The sequence below is a fragment of the Odontesthes bonariensis genome, chromosome 10 (genome assembly GCF_027942865.1).
Source record: "Odontesthes bonariensis isolate fOdoBon6 chromosome 10, fOdoBon6.hap1, whole genome shotgun sequence".
In the NCBI taxonomy this organism is placed as follows: Eukaryota; Metazoa; Chordata; class Actinopteri; order Atheriniformes; family Atherinopsidae; genus Odontesthes; species Odontesthes bonariensis.
The window spans coordinates 6,172,124-6,192,727 of NC_134515.1; the positions used below are offsets into that span (position 1 = coordinate 6,172,124).

At 42.4% G+C, this 20,604-nt stretch overlaps 1 protein-coding gene across 5 annotated transcripts in view; it reads left to right on the forward strand.

The window, feature by feature from the left end:
• The window catches only part of agrn (agrin), a 264,104-nt gene that overhangs the window by 190,603 nt on the left and 52,897 nt on the right, over window positions 1-20,604 (forward strand). For all 5 annotated transcript variants that reach the window (XM_075476038.1, XM_075476039.1, XM_075476040.1 and 2 more), the window contains 5 exons: window positions 3,716-3,937; window positions 11,233-11,430; window positions 12,270-12,470; window positions 18,051-18,193; window positions 18,863-18,968. In XM_075476038.1, the coding sequence (XP_075332153.1) occupies window positions 3,716-3,937; window positions 11,233-11,430; window positions 12,270-12,470; window positions 18,051-18,193; window positions 18,863-18,968 (870 nt within the window). The remainder of the gene's footprint in view (window positions 1-3,715; window positions 3,938-11,232; window positions 11,431-12,269; window positions 12,471-18,050; window positions 18,194-18,862; window positions 18,969-20,604) is intronic.

Below are 20,604 nucleotides of genomic sequence, written 5' to 3' on the forward strand. Positions count from 1 at the left end.
GTGATGAAAACAGAAGGCGGGGTTTGCTGCACTTTGGCTGTGCCCACATTGGAGCCCTGTGCATGAATGGGTTGCACTAGTAGGTGATTCTCCCTGCCAATTGGCTACTGCAAGCATCACCTGGATTACGCTGATTCGCTTCCCTGCCTTATACAGGGAGCGATTTCGAATTGCACACAAACCCAAAGGGGAAAAGTCCAATTAACATATGTATGAGCTGAGTGGAGACGGGAGGGAGTGCTCGCCAATATAATCTCCCAGAATTTCAGCAACATGTTATGGGAGGTTAACAGGGTATGCCTGCTCACTGCAGCCACACTGTCACCACCAGAGTCCTGCTGGGGTTTGCTGTGCCATCATGCCAATCTACCAGGAGACTGCTAAGCTTTGGAAATAACACCGTGGTATCATTCTATCTGCCAGATAACACTTTTAAGTGGGCACCAATCATTTTTCAAGCTGACAAGTTAGCAGATATCAGGCAAACAGAGAAATGGGTCCCATCAATATTCCACGTGGCATCAGTGCCTCTGCTGAGCAGAACTGACACCGCGGCCTAACCTGAAGTAATCCTCTTCGAGTCTTGAAGTGGGGCCATGCCATTAAAGTGCCACACTAATTAAAATGGAAAGTTACACCGCGACTGGCAGGAGAGGATACAGATGACGTGACACTCGGAATGTAAAGTCTGCTCAACCGGAATGGTGGTACAGACTCAGTACAAAGCTAAATCCTTGATTTAGATTTTTTTTTTCTTCACTGTTACACAGACTTGTTCTTACTGCCACAGCAGACACCGCACCTGCTCAGCCACTGTGCCTTGGGTACTGATTTATGTGCTTGGCACTGTGGATGTTCCCATTCAACTGTCAAGCTAATTTTCATGTATAAATAGCTTGGTTTAAACCCTGCTACTTTCTTTTTTTCTGGACATGCCCGACAGAAAAATGACACATGCATGAAGAGTTGGATTTAAGTGTTTGGGGAGAGGCCCAGGGAGTGGAGAAGAGCAGGAAAAAGGTTATGAACACCCTCCCACAAGCCTTAGTTTTTACAGGCTGCCATTTGAAAACCTCTAGCTGCATCCAAGAGCAGGGGCGAGGCTAGGGTATTTTTAGTGGTGCCAAGGCATCACTGTGAGATAGCTTGGCACCCTCTGGCTCAGCACATTTTTTAAATATTATATTATGCAAAAACGCTTTTTTTTTTGCTCAAGGATGCATTATTTTAGTGACCATTTTATTTATTTTCTAGCATTTGTTTTTGTTTTAACTCTTTACTCCCAAAATAAATGTTTGTCTCAGGCTCTCTGTTATCCCTGTCAAGCCACAGTCTTTTGAAATGAAGAGGTCAAAATTGAATGTTGTAGGGGAAAACACTACTCAAAGCAAAACTAATACGGCTCCAAAATTTATAAATGTACTAGTTCGCCTCAATTAGTGAGAAATAATAGTCCTCTGTGAGCACCGGGGGCTGGGCACCCCTAAAGACCAGATCCTAAAGTCGCCCCTGTCCAAGAGTAAATGAAGAAGATGTCAGTTATTCACTGTGTCACAAGATTTTTTACACTTTGCGAGATTGCTCTTCTTGTGTTTCCCCATACACTGTCTCCAGTTTATGAATCAGTAAGACCCCCCCCCACCAACAATCTTCATATTTCAGAGTGTGAAATAAAAAGAATAGGAGACAAAGGCATTATTGGAGGCTGCAGTTGTGTTTTAGTAGCCCGTCCTTGGAAAATGTGGAAAGTGGACTGGTGCACTTCTATGGAGGCCAAGGTTGTACAGTTAAGCCTGGATCACAAGCTTACAGCTGTTACTAACACACACACACACACACACACACTCGCGTACACACACACAAGGCGTCGAAATGAGATCATGGGAAATCAATTGTTTCAGAAGCGGCACCAAATTAAGCAGCATTGAGCTGCTTGCATATTTATGTGGCACCTCCAAGCTCTCATGAAACAGCAGCTTGGCATCAAAACACAGAAATCAATAGCAGCAGTGTTCCACCTGCTAATCTGAAACACTTTTCGGAAATGGAGACTGTGTCCTTGCTCGAGATCTTGCTCAATTACAGCCAGAAGAAGAATCTTTAATATCCTCTCACTTTTTGTTATTTTAATCCCTCAGCTCAGTATCTAGATGTTTACCTGACATTGATCGTTATCTGGTGCCCCCTCCACACCACTAACCCCCTGTTGCCTTAATCAGAGTGAAACAAGCTAATTGCCCCTGTCTGTGTTATCAGTTGATAATTTAACCCTGCATTAGCGTTATGAGTTGAGGCTCTGCTGAATATCTATGAGCTGATAAATGAATCATGGGGCTTCAAGCACATAAAGTCAGCCCCCCTCTGTTGCCATCTAATCCCATAATGGTCACAGTAATGATGGAGCCATGGGTGGTGTCATTAAAAGGGGCAGTTTCCATGACAGCATCTCCATCCATCCAAGCATATCTGAAACCAAATATAAAATAGAGATGGAACAGATCTTCATTTTACTTGTGAGTGCACCTATTTCAGCTTTTATCACCACTTCTCATCAGAATTATTTGATGCTCTTTTTTGAGCAGACACATCACATTCAGTTGAGTGAGCCATTAATCATGCGTTAAACTTTTCAAATAAAAATGACCGTGGAGCCAGGCTGTTGTCATTTGACTGTACACTATCCCACATGAAGGACTCATCAATGCACCCACACAGCCCTGATAATCACACTTGCACCCCGTCTTAGTATACACTATGCCATGTAATATTTTCATTGACACATAAAGATACTAAGAATTGATTGAATGAGGAGGGGAGGCTGTGATCAAAGGCCTGTTCACACCGTTTTTTTCAGCTTTCCACTCTCTCCTGATCGAGTCGTGTAATATCAACCCAGCCTACACCCATCTGCCACTACTGAGAATCATAGGCGCAAAATCCAGCCTTCGTTTTAATGAAGTCATGCTGGAGTGTGTGTGTGAGCGGGAGAAACTGAAGCAGACACCTCTCTCTGATGTTCGCATTTCATATCTGCCTCTGCCCAGGAGCTTGCCTTTTTTGAATTATTAAGCAGTTGGGTCTTTCTTCTCTTTGCCGATTTCTTTTTTCTCTTTTCCGTTTTCTCCACATTTTTCTATCTCTCTCATACAAATACCATCCAGTCTACTCTTCCTTTTCTTGCTCCTCTATGCCAGTTCAGCTAGCTTTGGCTGAAGCAGTGGCTCTCACAGAGATGCAAATGTCTCCCTTTGAAGGAGCACAGTGGGAACGTCAATTAATCCAGTCGTTTACTCGCCTGAAAAAAAAGAGAAAACGCTGTGCAACTATTGTTCGTGGGCTGTTTCATTTCTATTGTGCTATAGGCCATGTTTTTTTTTTTATCCGCTGTCCACCGGATTCAGTGGGCTCTTCAAAGATTCGGGATACATTAGGAAGGCACAAAGGCAAGAAAATGACATGGGAAGCTGAGGAAGTAGAGGTGTCATAGGAGTGTGGCTGTACTACATGTTCCATCTTTTCTCTTTTCCTCCCCAGACCTTTTTTAACACAAAAATCTACTGTTCTCCATGTAGCTGTTCTCTAACCTGCCTCCCTATTCCCTATGCTCTCCACCTCCAGACCTTTCTCCAATCTCTGTTTTATATTCTCCCCACCTGCTATCTGCCCTGTCCTCCCTCTAACTCTGTTTTCTATTTCTTGGTTGGTCGGCCTTCAGATCTCAACGTGCCAAGCCCCTGCTTGAATAAGGCGTGCGACCACGGGGCAATGTGCGTGGTCAAGAACGATGAGCCGGTGTGTGAGTGCCCCGAGGCCTGCTCGCCAACGAGCGACCACGTGTGTGGATCCGATGGCCGCAGCTACACCAGCCCCTGTGAGATGAGAGCGATAAGTTGTGCTCTGCAGAAGGCCATCCACATCAAACACAAAGGACCGTGCGGTGAGTTACTGCAGTAGCAAAACACCACAAAGCCACAAGAAATCAAGTGTAATGATATCTCATTCATGTCCTGCAAGTAAACAGAAAGGCCATAGATTACACCAGGGCTTCTCAAAAGCCCCGTTAATACCTCAGTTTGGGGACACAATGCATTATGATTTATGATTTGAGAAGAATTTGAGTTACACCTACTCACACACATATATTGATGCATACAAATGTTTGTAGTAAAGCTATACTAAATAGTTATAGATATAGTATTATATGGTTATAGATCTAGAATAGTTATAGATATAGAAATTTGAATATCTTAAAATAACCTGATCAAAAAGGGCTGAGTGCTTTTCATGCAGATTCTGTATAAAGGATTGACTTCATCACCATGATGCCGCATTTCGGCTTATCTACCATTTTGAAGTCTGGAAGGGAGCATTTAGACATTGTCATCTTGATTTTTGAGACCGCATGTTTTGAGTTTCTGACAAAGAACCCAGTGACCCTTCGCACAACCGTACAGCTGTATGGGCTCCATGAACGATGTAGGTTTGGATGATAGAACTGGTTTTCTACTATTTGCAGAGTTAGCAGTTCAGTCCATGGCATCTCCCTATGTGTAATTGGACAAAGCACTGAACTGGGAGAATTACAATCGGCCTTCTTTTTGCAACCAGAAGTGTTGCACTCAGCTGTCACTTTTCAGATTGGGGTGAAAAAATGTCCATCTTTGAACAGCAATCTGTGTTTTTTCATGGTGGCTGATGCCACCGGGAATGAGGTCCCAGCATTGTGTGGAGGAGAGGGATTCATAGTGATCTTGATGTGGCTGAAAAGTTGGTGTGATTAAAAAAAAATGAGACATCTGGAAATTTGATGTTGAAAGTGTAGAATGTACAGGAACCCTGATACATATTTTGCTATTTACTTTCAGCAAAATAAAAATTCAGATGTGGACCTCTAAGTAATACATTAGAGGAGCATTTGAATATGGAGTTATAGTACACCACAAAGTCATTTTTAATACAGTTAAATTATTATGATATAGGGGAAATCAAAGCTTAAAGCGGTATCTCTCCCTGTAAAATATCATTTTACTAAGATTAATTACTAACTCCAACCCACACCATATTTCTTTGGTGGAAAATTATAATGCATGAACGGAAACAATAAACGCATATAGAGCTGTGTGTGTTATGCGACCCCCCTGAGACCCATTTCACATTCAGCAAAGTCAAAACAATACTTAGCACGCTGAGGAATTTCTTGATCCCTGGTCCATTGCTCTCCATCTACTCCACAACTGCTCTTCTTCTGCACGTCTATACCAGCAGCAAGACTCCAATTTGCCTGTTTCGGCCCTTAAGTAAGGATGCACTTTACTCCCAATGAAGTGTGGAGCATACTTGTCTGTAATTGGCTACATGAGTCACTTGGTTTGGTCTTGCAATGTTCAAGTATCAGCTAGTCATTAGTGCACCAGCAACAGCAGAGCTTCAAGTGTTAAAAATGTCTTTGTATTCACTATGCAGACACACAGCCATATAGACAGCTTTTTACAGCTTGGTAGACCCACTTGACGGCTTGATGTCTTATTCCGAGGCCAATTTTCCCATGCACTCAGATGATATAGTTTTTTTCTGTGTATACAGCCAAGCCGGTTGCCTTTCCACTCACTGGGCCGAAGCACAGTAGTTATTAGCCCCATAGTCCAGCTCTCTCATCTTCCTCATTCACTCAGTTTTGCAACAATGGGTTTGCTTTCCTCATATTTTGAAGCCCATAACACTTTATGTCAGTTGCCTTGTACAGCGCTGTATTTGTGGATGAGCTGCACAATTAGCAAACTAATTATTACAGCTGAATTTGTGTCACTTTACTGTTATGAAGTTGCACTCCACTGTTTAGTTCTAAATCGTGCAAACAGGTCATGGTTCTGAGCTTGACCGTGCAAACTCTTAATAGTTTAAGTGTTTGTGTGCACTGAGCGTATGACAGAGTTAACTGTTATGGAGGTCCTCCTTGGACTCTCCGTCTGCCTGTGTATTGCATCTGTCATCTTCCCATCCAAGTTCTCTCTAAATTGAAAAACAGCGTGTAGGGATGTATGCCAATGAGAAATGGAGCAAAAGCAGTGTTTGGTCCGTGTGCAGGCAGGCTGAGTCAATTTGGTGCACCGTATTTCAGGTAGATCTGTCTGCCGGGGTCCCTCCACGGTAATGAATAGTCTTTATTTTTAAAAGGCGAGAGGCAGAGCGAGCTGGCAGAGTGGAGGGCCCGGCTAGATATCCAGCACTATGGATGGCTCTTGGCTCCCAGAGGAACAGGCCTGCTTCAGCGCAATGGTGCCATAAAAATGCTAAGGCATCAGCTTGCCAAGCGCAAGCCAGCCTAGAAATGATGGTGATGATAATGTGGGTTATTTCTGAGCTGTTTGCACAGCTTTACTGGGTTTCATTCAGCGCCATAACAACTGACTGACTTAAGATATTATCTCACCTAATTATCACGGGCTATTTCCACCACCAATATAGTGTGCAATGAAGCATGAAGGAGGAGGGGAAAAAAACATGCTAACCCCAGGTTACGTTATCGACATGAAATTAAACAAAGTGACAATTTCAGTTACACTCATGTTTTTAAGAAGTCTTCACCATTGTTTGGTTGTTTTTCTGTGTGTAATTTCCAACATAAACCATAAACAACAATGCTTTGTTTATGGTTGCAGTTTGTTATTACCATCCAAATGCTATATAATGTGTGAGCTGTCATATTTATGCCTTCCAGAATCATAAGTCAGAGATTAGGAAAGGAATAGAGGGCAGAATACAGTACGAAGTGGCAGATAAAGGAAAATAACTGTTTATAGGTACTTAACCGTGAGTGTGTGTGTGTGGCTTGCTGCAGCCTCGCATGAGTTCAGCCATAATTTCATTTCCTTCCCTGCGGGCTGGAAAAATAGTGGTTATCTATATGGCTCAGGTGCAACCTGATAGCAATAAGAGTGACATTTGTTATTATTCTGAGATTTCCCCTCCTTCTGCGTTTGAGTGGTGGCTGTCCTTGTACTGTGGGCCGTAAGAGATTCACTTGGTTAATAGACCCCCCAGCTGGATATCAGTAGCCTCAGAAAAAGGGCCATTTTTATGGCTTTACCCACAAACAGATGAGAGCAGAGGTGCCTGAATCATTTGAGAAAAGGAAATAACAACTCCCCATTTTTTTTCTCCCACAGGTGTTTGAAATGATATTCTCAGTTGAGTAAAAAAAAAAAAAAAAAAATAGGTCACACCAGCAGTATGAGTAGTTTGTGAGAGACAGTGAAAAGAGGACAGGGGAATGTGATAAATGTGGGGGGAGGAGGAGATGAAGGTGAATAAGATGAGGAAGAGTGAAGAAATTGGGGTGGGGGGCCGAGTTAATAGTGTAGTGGCTAGGCAGGCATCAACAGGGGAGTTGTTATCACCCAGCCATGCTCACAAGCCTTCAAAACACAAACAAGCCTACTTCTTTCCGCTTAATCCTGAGGTAATACTTTGCCCAGACCCCCTCGGCTCCAATTCATTTTTTTTCTCCCATACCCTATAAGGATATCAACAAAATGTTGTAAAGCTGGAGGGTCTTTGGTTTTTTTTTTCTTTTTTTTTCTCTCCTCTGTGAATCCCTCATGCTTTCAAGGGCACTGTTTATACCAACCTGCTCCTATTCCTCATTCCTGCTTCCAAAATCACAGCCACTGCCACCGAGCACGACAACAGAAGCTGCCTCAAAGCAAAAAACAACATCTATGGCTGCTAGCTTAAGGTCCAGGGGACATGAAGGGGGCGAGAGTCGAGCAGGTGCTCTACAAGACAAAATAGGATTGTTTTGCAAGTAAGATAGAGGTAGAGAAATACATTAAAAACAAACTCCGCATTTATTTACATGATCATCTGTTTTCTTTCCATAAAAAAAAATAAAGTCAGGATTTTTCTGTGAGGATTTCCATAGATAGTACATTGCTTTATATTTTTGATTTTATATGTGCAGTTTCAGACAGTTATGAAATCAAATTTCACAGGTATGAAAATGGTGTTCCACAGCACCAGCCAAAATTGAATACATATTGGCTTATGATGAATCGTGCACGTATCATCCCAACACCAATGATCTGGGTGCCAGTGCTGGCTCAGTGTTTCCCCGAATGCATCTACTGTAAAAATGTCTGTTGCTCACCCTTATCTCTGAACACCTAAAACCTATCCAGATCTGGCAGCCTTTTTCTGGCTTGAGGCTGTTGCTGACTAGAAGCCTCTATTGGCTTGAATATTATGCTGGTTACCTGGGTTGGCTTGTTTCGATGCAATTTATCTGTTACTGCCAGGCTAATTTTGAATATCCATTTAATATGAAGTGGTATTAAATCTTGCATGAAAAAGCCTTTAGATGTCTTGTTTTGATCTCCGCCACTTCTGTTAGATGCCTTATATAAGAGGTGCATTTTGAAATGTTACAACTCAAGCCCCTCACTTCTTACTGTCCTCTCTATCATTCCAGGCCAGACTTTTACCTTAAAGTCTGAACTTTTCACATTTGTAGTCAGTCGCCGACAGAGAGCTTTTTACTGAAACTGAAAATAAATGATGGTAGACCTGAAGATGATTGAATCAGAGAACAAAAAGTGGACTTTAGAACATTATCTGCAATGCCGACAATTCCCTCACTTCTCCCGACTTTGAACTGCAGCTCCCTTCTTCTTTTCTGTCTGCGTGCATGTTGTCTGGGGGATCAAGCTGCGTGGAAAGCCAGGCACAAATGGCAGGAGTTGATAAAGAAGCGAGGCTGCTATCAGGACACGAGGCCTGATAAAGGACAACACTCACCGCAGCCGCTTCCTGATTTATAGCCGTCGCAACCTCAGAAGGGCCATGACCACAGCAACCCCATTTTACAGACACTTATGTTTCATGTTTATTTATTTTTGTCTCAAAGAACCTGAGTAGCAGATCTCTTTTGTCCAATATCTTTTTCTTCCCAATCCCTCAAACCTACCTGCAAGGCTGAGATAGAGGGAGCAATAACAATTTTATTCAGTCAAAATTGTTTATTCAAAATTATTTGACTCAAGCTACAGAACGTGGCAAAAACAATACAAGTATCCCAACATAACATTTGAATGTGATTTTTTTAACACCCCGTTCCAAAAGGTGGGTCATTATTAGGGTACTTTGCAGTCCTCCACCCATCTCACATTTCACAAGATGGGAGCAGTTTGCTCCCATCCAGCAAACAAGGGCACAAGTAAGGTCTGTCATTGATGCTGAGGACTGGTTAGCAATCTACAGCCCATTTGATCTAAAAAAGAAGGCTAAGTCTTCAACATAAAACTCTGAGAACAATTCCTTATGGAACTTGTTTTGGAACTGGAGAAAAGGATCAAAGTACATCCTGTACAGTCTTTAGGTCCTGCATGTCCTGCTTAACATTTCAGCTACATACTTACAGAAGTTTACTGACATGTACACATTTATCTCTACAAGTTTATATAGCCATTCAATTCAATTAATTTTTTTAGTTATATAGCGCCAAATACAACAAATGTCATCTCAAGGCACTTAAATAATAAAGTCCAATTCAAGCCAATTGGAATTCAATTCATTGTAATCATAATTATTTATAAAATAATCCAATTCATTCATATAGAGTCAATTCAAAATTAATTTCCTAGCTAAGGAAACCAACAGATTGCACCAAAACTTGTCTTCAGTCCAGTCTCCCGTCCTGAGCCATTATAGTGTATTTTAAGAGCCACATATTGCCATAACCAGGTCAAGTCTGTTAATCCCATAAATGAGTAGGTGCCAGCAGTAGATAGAAAGATGAAGGAAATGCAAGGCTCTAAAGAAGTAATGAACAGATTATCATGGTGGAAGGTTCCAGTGGGCAGCCTCGCCTCTCTCAATTAGAGCTAAATCAGCAGAGGTTGTTAAACTGCCGCTAATTGAATGTGATAGTAAGCTGCGCTGATCCTCGTGGTGTAACTGGTGTCAGAGGGGACGGTGCTTCCACCTTTATGTTCAAGGCCTCACAGTTGCCTTCTTATTTGTTTCCTGCCCCCATGCGACGTATCATTCAGCAGCCTGGACACGTCTGATCCTGTCTTCCTTTTGTTTTTGAGGAGGAAATTTGCCTCTAGAAGCAAAGAAAATCCTCGAGGGACGATCCAAGTAAATCCACAAACTAATATGGAAAGACTCAAAAGCCCTCTAAGCCTTTTGGCTATCCTTTTGGGTATGATGTCTTTTGGAGGGAAAAACAGCCATCATCTGCCCAGATCCGAATAAAGGAGTGATGGAAGATAGGACATAACCTCATGCAGATAATGTAAAGCTTGCAAAGTTATGAGTACAATCAGGAAAGTGTAACTTTCCTAATTTATTTTTGACTTGTTTCCCAGTTCCTGCTGCTCAGAAGCATCTTCAAAGATCTGTGCTGGCACCACGCTTCTCCATAGGGCTGTAGCAACCAGGTGATGAGCAGAGCCCAGCTTTCAGTTGATACAGCAACTGGCATTCAGGCCAAAGCATTCAATTCTTGTCTCATCCGTCCAGAGAATATTTTCCTTCATGCTTTCAGAATGCTTTAAGTGTCATTTGGCAAACTGCAGCCAGGCTTTGTTTGGCTTTTACACAGGAAGAGCCTCCATCTCTGACCACTCTCCCATTAAGTCCTGATTTATGGAGCACTGTGGAGATGGTTGCTCTCTTAGCTTCTTCTATGTTTTTGCTCAAATTCTCCAAACCTCTTTGTGTTCTCACAATTAGTTTAGCTCTTTTCTTTCTTCGGTTGTTTTGTGTGGTTTGAAATTCCTGATAAATGGAGCCCTCTGTGCCATTGGGCTTTTTCATTATTTTATATCCTCCTCCATAGATATGTCCTGTATTAGACTTCTGTGTCTGTGGAGGTTTTTCAAATTAAAATTTTTACCCTTGACATGCAAATGGACTGTATAATGTAGGTTTCCTTACTATTTCAGATCAGTTTAACAAACCGTTACACAGAAAAGACAGCGACCACTCTTTATTATTTAACTGCTCCATCCATAGTGTGTTTATATACCATTCTAACGTCATCTTTATACTAGAATATAAGCTGAATATTGACCACAATAGATTAATGTAACAGCTATAGTGATATAAGATGTAATTGATCAACGTTAAGGGTTTCATAAAGTATGAACAGTGTAAAAAAAAAAAAAACTTAATATTGAACACACGTGCTAAGTCTTTGCTCTTTCGATTTTTTTTTATATCCCCATCCAGATGAGGCTTGTGCCAACTGTTCCTTTGGGGCAATCTGCGATGCCCAAAGCAGACAGTGTGTGTGTCCGTTGGAGTGTGTGGAGTCTCACCAGCCCGTGTGCGGCAGTGATGGCACCACATACAGCAGTGAGTGTGAGCTGCATGTGTTGGCCTGCACAGAACAGATGGACCTGCGGGTGGTCAGCCAAGGAGAGTGCAGTAAGTAACACAAACATTTATGCAGTTAGAGGTTGATGATTACAGTTTGTCAAAGTGTCCAGGCTTGGACACGAATCTTGAGTGATCAGAGTTTGACTGTGTCAGGTTTTGGGGTTGGGGGTGAAGGTGGGAAGGTAGGACACGGATGCGGATTTCCAAAGTAAAAGCTGATTTATTAACAACAACAAAAATAACAAAGTTCAAACTAAAAGCGCGGCTGAGCCAGTTTCAAAAACATAACTGGGAAAAAACAAACAAAAGATTTTCATGGCATGGAATAATTAAATACATGGGACAGACAGGTCATGAACACTACAAAGAACCAACAAACAGACAGACAGGGGAGACAAGAGACTAAATAGAGGGCTAGGAGTGATTGGAGAGTGAGTGCAGCTGGAGACAATGGACAGGTGAGGGGAATGAACTAATTACCTGAGTGAGGGAAGTGAGGGGAAAAACAATGGCAAAACTAAAAACTCAAAACCAAGACATGAACTGAACACAAAAACGTAACTTAAAACATGATATTAAAAAACACAAGTCCATGGGCGTGACAGACTGGAAGAGCAATGACATGGCATTCACTGGTAAAACGTGAAGCTGTGTGAATTTTTTTCCTCCCACTTGATCTACATTAAAGGTGGGAATTATATGTAAAATATAAGACTAACAGGACAACTCCAGGCAGGCAGAAGCTGAATTACATTGCACTTAAATGTCTACCCCTGATATACATTTTGATTCCTGTACTGATAATATCCATCAAATCAACTTCATTTATATCCTTTTTGCGGTGACCCATGATGCTCTGACCTGTCCTTCTGCTGTGTGCATTACAGAAACTTGTGGTGGCATAGTTTGTCCCTGGGGCACCCAGTGTGTCCAGAATCTGTGCGAGTGCCCAAAGTGCACCAACGAGGGCTACTCCCCAGTGTGCGGAAGTGATGGCAATACCTACGACAACGAGTGTGAACTGCGCAGGGCCTCCTGCCTGCGGGAGAGGAGAATTGATGTGGCGAAGCCTGGGAGCTGTGATGAAGGTAGGAAATGGACTTTGAAATGTTGTAATTATGTTAACCAATCAGCCATTGAAGTGGTGTAATTATCTTCACCAACTGACCTGTGGTACAGTGTTTAGTCATCTGTGGGTTTTCATAATAGTGTGCCATGCTTCCAGGCAGCAGCATGCCAATAATCCCACACCACCAAGAATTGCAACAAAAGTCTAGGCGTGTGTCTGTGAACACAAACTGTCACAGGACTGAAGTTAATAAAGCTCATGTTTGTTTTGTGCATTGCCATATTTTTTTAATTTGTTGACTGAAGCTGTTATTTATGGCTCTGAATACACTTTGAATGTTTGTAAATGTGGATGTAGCCACAATGGCATCACCCACAGAGGTACTATTTTTCTCAACATTTGGAGTGCACTGTGCAGGTTGTATTCAGTGCTAAAACTGTCAGAAAGTGCATTTCAATTGTAAACCGTTATGGAAGTAAATATGTACCTACGGAAAAAAAAGCTTCTGTCTGTTCAAGAACAAGCAGGAAGTACAGGAAACACTGCAAACCTTTAGTGGGAAATGTGTTCAAACAACAAATTACAACAAAATAACAGTCATGAATCAAAACAGTGTGCATAAAACTTCAGTGAATGAACTTCCTGGGCTGTCTCACCAAACAGCTTGTCACTCACTCCTATTGACTCCCATGAAGGTTAGTCACAAGCACACAAGAGAATAGGAGTGTAGCTCTGTCAGAAAGATGAGCAATGAACCGATTACATAGATAATTACCTATACATATTCTTAAAAGTAGTTATGACTACATGCAAATTATTTCCTATGGCTTTTGTTAGCGTAGGGGCAGGGTTTTACAGTATTTGTGTTACGACAGACACACCGCACACAATTCATGAAGCCCTCTAGCCGATTAGACTTTTAGGTGTGTGAATAATGGCATTCAGTGAGAGTATCCCTGCTTTCCATGCCTTTAGCTCCATTGTTCCTGCACATTCTGAAGAAATGAAATCTAATTTACCGTGCAGATCATATCTTGATCCGCACTGACAGGCCGAAGCAGAATATCACAGTCCCTCGCTCAACCCTTCATAGAGACAACTCTGAAGGGAGCAACGTGCCATCCTCCGGCTGTAATGCAGATAGTGGCAATGCTTTTCCCCTGTGGGTAGTGGGTCGTCACAGTGAACATAGTCGTCCTCCGACAAGGTGTGAAGGGGAGCAGATTACACCTGCCCGCAGGAGGGATGGCTGGAGAGAAGACGAGAGTGGGTAGATGGAGGACTGAACAAACAGATGAGGAGAATCCGCTTCCATTTTGATTGGTAGCCCCGGGTGTTTCATTCTTTTTTTTTTCTCTTACTTCCATTGTCAGCCGTACTGCCACCATAGGCCTGTCGGGCAAATCATGCCACCAAAACTTCTGCAGACCATTTAACATCGTTTCATTGACTGCGATGAGTGACCTTTTTGTATTTAGGGCATGAAGAAATGTGAAACTGTATGCCCTCAATGCAGACTAACTGTCACCACATGCTCACAGCCACACACTCCCCTTTTCCAGTTGCTTGTCTGGTATCAGATAAAAATGCTCTCATCTACCTCCCCAAGGGAGTCTGTGAATATCCTGCTTTTTCCATCTCTTGCTCATTTTGATTCAGAGAAAACCATCAGGTTTGCACAATAGATTTTTTTTTCTGCACTCTCCCCATCACTCCCTGCTGTCCCACCCACTCATGTCTCTCTCAGTTTTGCACTGTTCTCCATCAAAATTGTGCCATTCGACAAAAGAGGCACCAAAGCTTTCGCAGATAGGAGTGGAGATGGGATTGTTAAAGATCGATTAATGTCACCCCAGGGGCAACTACTAGCTCTGTCTTTCCCTGCAGGCTCTTTCCCAGATTCTTTTAGCCCCCACAAATCTGACCCACATCCTCTACAGGATGTCTGATGGGACTATAACGCTGGCAAAAAACAATGCTGGTAGTTTTTTTCCTGCTGCTCCTTTCTGGTTACGTGCTTTACAAACATTTGTCGCTGATAAATTCACTCCTGCCTGGATGTATGAGAGGTAGGTTTTGGCAAAATTAGAAGTATATATTGTGAAACAGAGCACCCGTGTCACAAAATGTAATATTGTATTTTCTAGCTCTGTTGTGCACTTCAGCAAAGCGCTACATCACCAGTATGAAATCAAAGATAAGCCTTGAGAGGAAGTGAACATGTGATTTATTTGGTTACGTAGACCTGCCCTTAAAAACCATCCTCATTAGTCTTGTTGGGAGGAGGGGGCGCACACAGCATAAAAATGGAAGTTGTTTTCGTCTGCCTTTTATTTAGCAGTAATGAAAAATGACAGTGTTCCCACTGTTGGCCATACAGGCAAATTTATCACCTGTTTAATTTCACACTCGGGTAGGCCTGGCCTCAGCTCCTCGTCTCGACACTGACAAAGTGGCAACTAAGAGCGGTGCATCACCTACAGGAGGCCAGACCCTTTTTAATTGAATAGACGTTTAATAAATAAGTCTATAAGTGGAGGATTGCACAGTGATGCACAGCCCACACTCTGCTCCTCTTCTTGCACAGACCGGATCAGACTCCAAAATGTATGAAAGGCCATCAAAAACAGCAGATAGCTCAGAGGGGAAAAGAACTATTTGCTGTGAGATCAGCAAATTTTCCCTTCATGCTCCATCCATCACGTCACATCCGTGACCAATCACGGCTTGTAACCCTCTGTTGAGCCAACTAAACTTCTTTCCACCCTCAGCCATTTCCAAACATCCTTGCTCCCCAACAGGTGTGACTCACCATCCGTCTAACTTCTGGGAACTTCATTTGGAGTAAAACAATGTCACAACTATCATGACCCCACAAGGGACTGATAGATGGGACAGTAACTAAGGCACCACATTCTTGCCGTCTCGTCAGAAAGAGAGTGGAGGTCCCTCACGCCGTGTGCAGCTGCAGCGTAGTGCCCCTCCCCCCACGCACCTCCGCAGCTCTGCAGGCTGTATGATGGCTGAATGAGGCGAGCCCCCCAAACTTTTCCCCCCCGTAGTCGTGCACCAATCAAACTTTGTGTCTTGGCACGCGTGGAAAACGACAAACAGGATGGACCAATTCGAATCCAGACTCAGCGAAGAAGTGCAGTACAGTACGACACTGCACTGAAACAACATAGTGACCACGTCAACGCCCAGAACTCGCTGACGGAGGTTGGCAGAACTTTGGGGAATTTGCTGTTGTTTCATTCACTGGAAGTGGCTTTGAGTTTTATGAAAAGCGCTAAATAAAACCGATCTATTAATATCATTATTGCATCCTGAAAGTAATAAGATAATTCCCAAGTGTGTCCACTGAAGCACACTATTTCATAACTAATGGAAACGTTTTTTTTATTTTTCGTGTTTTTAAATACAGACATTCAAAATACACGTTTTAGAGCTGTGATCATAACACGGTGAAACCGTGATATTTTTGCCTAAGGTTATCACACTGTCAGAATCTCATACCGGCCCATGACTAGTCTCACACTTTGTCTGCTACTTCTTCTATTCTTTACCATTGTTCTGCTCTCTTTTGTTCGGATTTCTGTCTACTTCAACACACAAAATCAGACAGCTTCAACAATAGAGTTGTGTCCTTCGCTTCTAATATTTTTTCTTTGTCAGATCTTCTCTATTTTCCTTGGACGTTATTCTTATGCAATTCACATTCTTTCTTCTCTCCGCTGCTGAATTCGGTCTTCTTGATAGAGCTCCCTCGGCTAAATAGACTCGGGCCTTTGACATGATTGAGTAAAAAGGAACGGATGGGCAGTGCAGAGAGAATAGCTGATGCAGCCATCTTAGCTGGGGATGTATTAATTGAAAGGTTCATAGGCAGTGCAGGTGGCGGACACATCAAAGTACAACAGCTAATTAGGACCCCCTTTGCCTTTCACTTTTATTTATTCATTTCTAATGTCTTACCTCTTTTATTTATTTATATTGCCTCTGTGAAGGGGCCTGAGCGGAATATGAATTGACTACACCCGCATTTCCTTTTTACTGTGTCTTGCTGTGCTGGCGTACAGTAAACAGATGCAGGAGGCCAACCATCAGGGCCCGAGTGCTTATTTTCTTTCTGATCCGTCCCCTTTTCTGGTGCCATATGAAGTCAAATACTTGCAATAACGTCACCGGCGGTTAAGAACCATTATGCAGCACATTACATCCGTCTTAAAATGTTATGTTAAACTCAGACTGCCGTTCACAATCAATACTTCTCTACATCAGTATAATCACGTAAAAGGATTAGGGTTTTATGTTATGTGGGTTTAAAATTGAGACAGAGTGAATCCTTAACTAGTCCTGATGTTTGTGGGGGATGTGGTTGCTCAAAGTCTGCACACCACTCCGAATCCCCTGTTGTGTCCACATATAATGAAGTCAGAGCTCCTCCACTGTATCGACCACTGAAAGCTCTTACAGCCCATTGCTGATGACCCATATCAAAGAACAGCCTAGGCCTCATCTGCGCCTGCCCCCCCTGTGCACTGTGACCTTCTCCATAATCTACTTTAGGAGATGGGTTATGCTAAGTGGTACTTCCATCACTACGACATTGATTTCACCATTAGAGGAAGCGCATCAATACACAGAGTTGAATGAGCCCTAAAAGAAAGAAAGAAGGCAGGAGGAGGAGGAAGAAATATCCTGATTGCTGAATGTTTTTAGAGTATATTGGCTGCACTGGGAGCTTTTAGTTGGACTGCATTCCATTTCTGAATAACAAATTTGTTTCAAATGAACTTTCTGACAGCCTCGAGAGTGCCTCTCCCCTGTCTGACATTCCCTGCATCTTTTCGGCTGCTTTCATGCCCTGCCTTCACGCACATTCACCTAATCTTCCTCCACACTTTGACTGTAGGAGAAATTTGCAACTTCAAAAGCAGGATCCTCCCAGAGTCTTAGCGGGCATGATTTGTTTTTTCTTAAAAAAAAAACTCCAAACATCATCCTCTCAGATATGTTTCTTCCATCCCTTCCTTTTTCTTCCTACCATTAAATTTTTTTGTAAATTGACAAAATCCCGAACAGTAACTGGAGCAGCTCCCTTTCTTTGGTGCGGAGTGCACTTTTCAAACAAGTGAGTGGCCTCTCAGGGTCACAGTTAAATGAGATGCTGTGACAACTTCCTTTGAGGTCTAAATATAATTAGATTTTACAGAGCACTTTGCAATTAGTTGCATTCTCATATCAGGAAGAAGGCACCCATAAAGCAGGCCTTGCCATCAATACGCTGTGCACTCGGAGGCCAGAGTTCCCCTTGGCTTTTTAAATTCTGATGTAATTGAAATGAAAAGGATGCCTCATTGGTGGTGCAAAGATGTCTAATTTATTTAGTCAGTCTTTGGCCCTTGCTGCAGTGGGTCATTATCTTGGACTAGCAGCATCTCCTTTTGATCCTCTCCACACCATCAGGACAAGAGAAGTGTAAATTATCAGAACTTTGCTATGCTCCCAGTGTGTAAATGTGTGTTCAGTGAGAATGAAACCGCAACACTGTTTCCACCTGTTAATCATTGTGTTTCTCTGGTGTGCTTATGTGCAGACTGTGGCTCAGGGGGGTCGGGTTCAGGTGCAGAGAGCTGCGAACAGGACCGCTGTCGCATGTTTGGAGGTTCGTGGGACGAAGACGCGGAGGATGACCGTTGCGTCTGCGACTTCAACTGTGAAAGTGTGCCACACAACCTGGTATGAGTGTCCTTAAAATTCATTCATCCTGTCAGATACCTAATTATTCTAAATTAGGACACACAAACATCAGAAACTTGACATTTTTTGCTTGGGATGTTATGTGTCATCTTGGTTTATTAAGGATAAACTCATTTTTGCTGAACAATTATAGTATTAAACAGTCATGGTTTAATTATAGTTCATCTTAACTTTGTGCTTGTTCTTCAAAACACATCTGGATTGGTTTTAGTATCCAAAGCTAGCCAGATGTGTTTTTACAATCATTGATACAATGCAAATGGGAAAAGCAGCAATGACAACATCACCGTATTTTTTGTTTGTTTTGTTGGATTGCTTTGGTTTAAACTTGTATACTCAGCAGAAATTAGTGGTGACGACATCTTGTATTATTCATATTACTTATGTATACAGTAGTAGTGATGTTTCCTGAAACCAGTCGATACACTGGCCCAACTTATCTCAGGGTCCACTTACTAATATTTCCAGTGCTTTCAAGAACATCTCATAAAAAACTTTAAGTGATACAGTTTGATTATGTTCCTTTTCTGGATGCTTTTGCTAAACCACAGTTTACAAGGTCAATGAATTACACTCTACCGAGCATGCCACACCAGGCTATGCTGAAACTACGCCAGAGGGTTGAAGCTTTCTTTCATTTCTTTGTAGGTTTGTGGCTCAGATGGAAAGAACTACAGCAACGAGTGCGAGCTGAAGAAAGCCAGATGTGAGAAACAGGAGCACTTGTTGATTCAGAGTCAGGGACCTTGTGCAGGTCGGTACATCATTACAGTGAACGGATGCACCCTCATCATTACTCATTGTCACTGTCATCCCATTTCTCCACTCATTTCATCCATTGGTGGGGGTCACAGTTACCTCTGGGTGAAATATGATTCTGACAGCTGCTCTATTGTCTGTCTGTCTGTCTGTCTAATTTGCTGAAGGAAAGCTGAGTCAACGCACCTTTCTGCAGTGTTTTCACTCATATCGGGAAACTGACCACTCCTCTGGGGCCAGCTCGTGTTTAGAGCTAAAATCTCTCTCACAGCCATATGTATGGACTGATCTGATCTCAATAATGATTCACTATTTCCATCCAGACATTCTTACAATTTAAACCATTAAACTTTTGCTTGCATCATAACCCCTCAGGATACCCCTTTTCCCCACTTACTTTAATATAAAACCCTCTCTTTGCATGCAGGGAATGACATTTATCATCCAGACTGATCAGTGGCTAAGCAGCAAAGGTTAACAATTTTCCTCTCTACAGCGTTGTCAAATGAAGAGCTTTTGCCAGCACAGGCTGGGGAGCAGAGCAAAAGGCACCTTGGGGATTCTGTGTGATCATTTCAGCCTGTTTGAGTCTCCTGAGTCTAAAAGAGAGGAGGACGAAGGGAGTTTAGGAGAGTAAGAATAAGGGAGCAGCTTGTGTTTTCACACTCATCCCTGCTGATTCTTGTCCTTCCTAAGCTGGCCTCCTTGGGCACTGACTGTCACGCTTCTCTACCCTCCGTGGATAATCAATCCATTTTTTGAAGAGCCCTCTATGGGTAACATACCTCAGGGCTCTTCTCTATGATTGGCTAAAGGAAACACTCAGATCTTTGGGAATTTTACTGTCCTCTACATTAGCTCTGTGAAGAGAAACTTGACTTGACCTCTATTCCAGCAACTTTATTACAACATTGTTGTTTTTTTTTGTTTAAGGTGCTAAGGTTGCCGCCTGCAATGTGCACATATGTAAAGCTTGTCTTGTTGTAGGTCAAACAATGTTTTGTAGTGGCCTGAAAATTTTGTATGGGTAAGTGATATCATAAAAATCCAAATTAATATTTCTTAGTTTGGTAGAAAATTTAATATGTACAGGAATGTAAAATATTTGCAAGGAAAGAGAAAGCAGCAGAGCCTGAAAACATGAAGGTAATATATCACATCACAGTGAGCTGCATTGTGCTGGACAATAGCTACTCAAGGGGAAAAAACCCTTGAAGGGTGGAAGAACATATGAAATTAAAAGTTCTTCTTGTCCTAATAGGCTCAGTACAGATAGCTGAATGGAGCACTAGAAAGTGGCAAGTTAAATGAACTGTGTCCAAAGCCTATCTCTGGAGCGGGAAAGCGCAGGAAAAAGAGCGAGCCGAGTCATCACCATTAGACTGAGGCTCATATCCACACCAGTAACAGTGTGATTTATGGCCCCTGTATCTCCAGCCTCCAAACTCCAAATGAGCAACACAAGAAAGTGAGATCAGGTGGGGAACAGAGAAAAAGATTTCACTTTTCTATCTACAACTTTGCTTCCTAGAACATTTGAATCATCAGCTTTTTTCCACCCAGGCCTTTAACAAATCCCCTTTTCCTCCTCTTATGTGTTTTGTTGTTCTCTTCCAGTTTCTGGAGAAGCA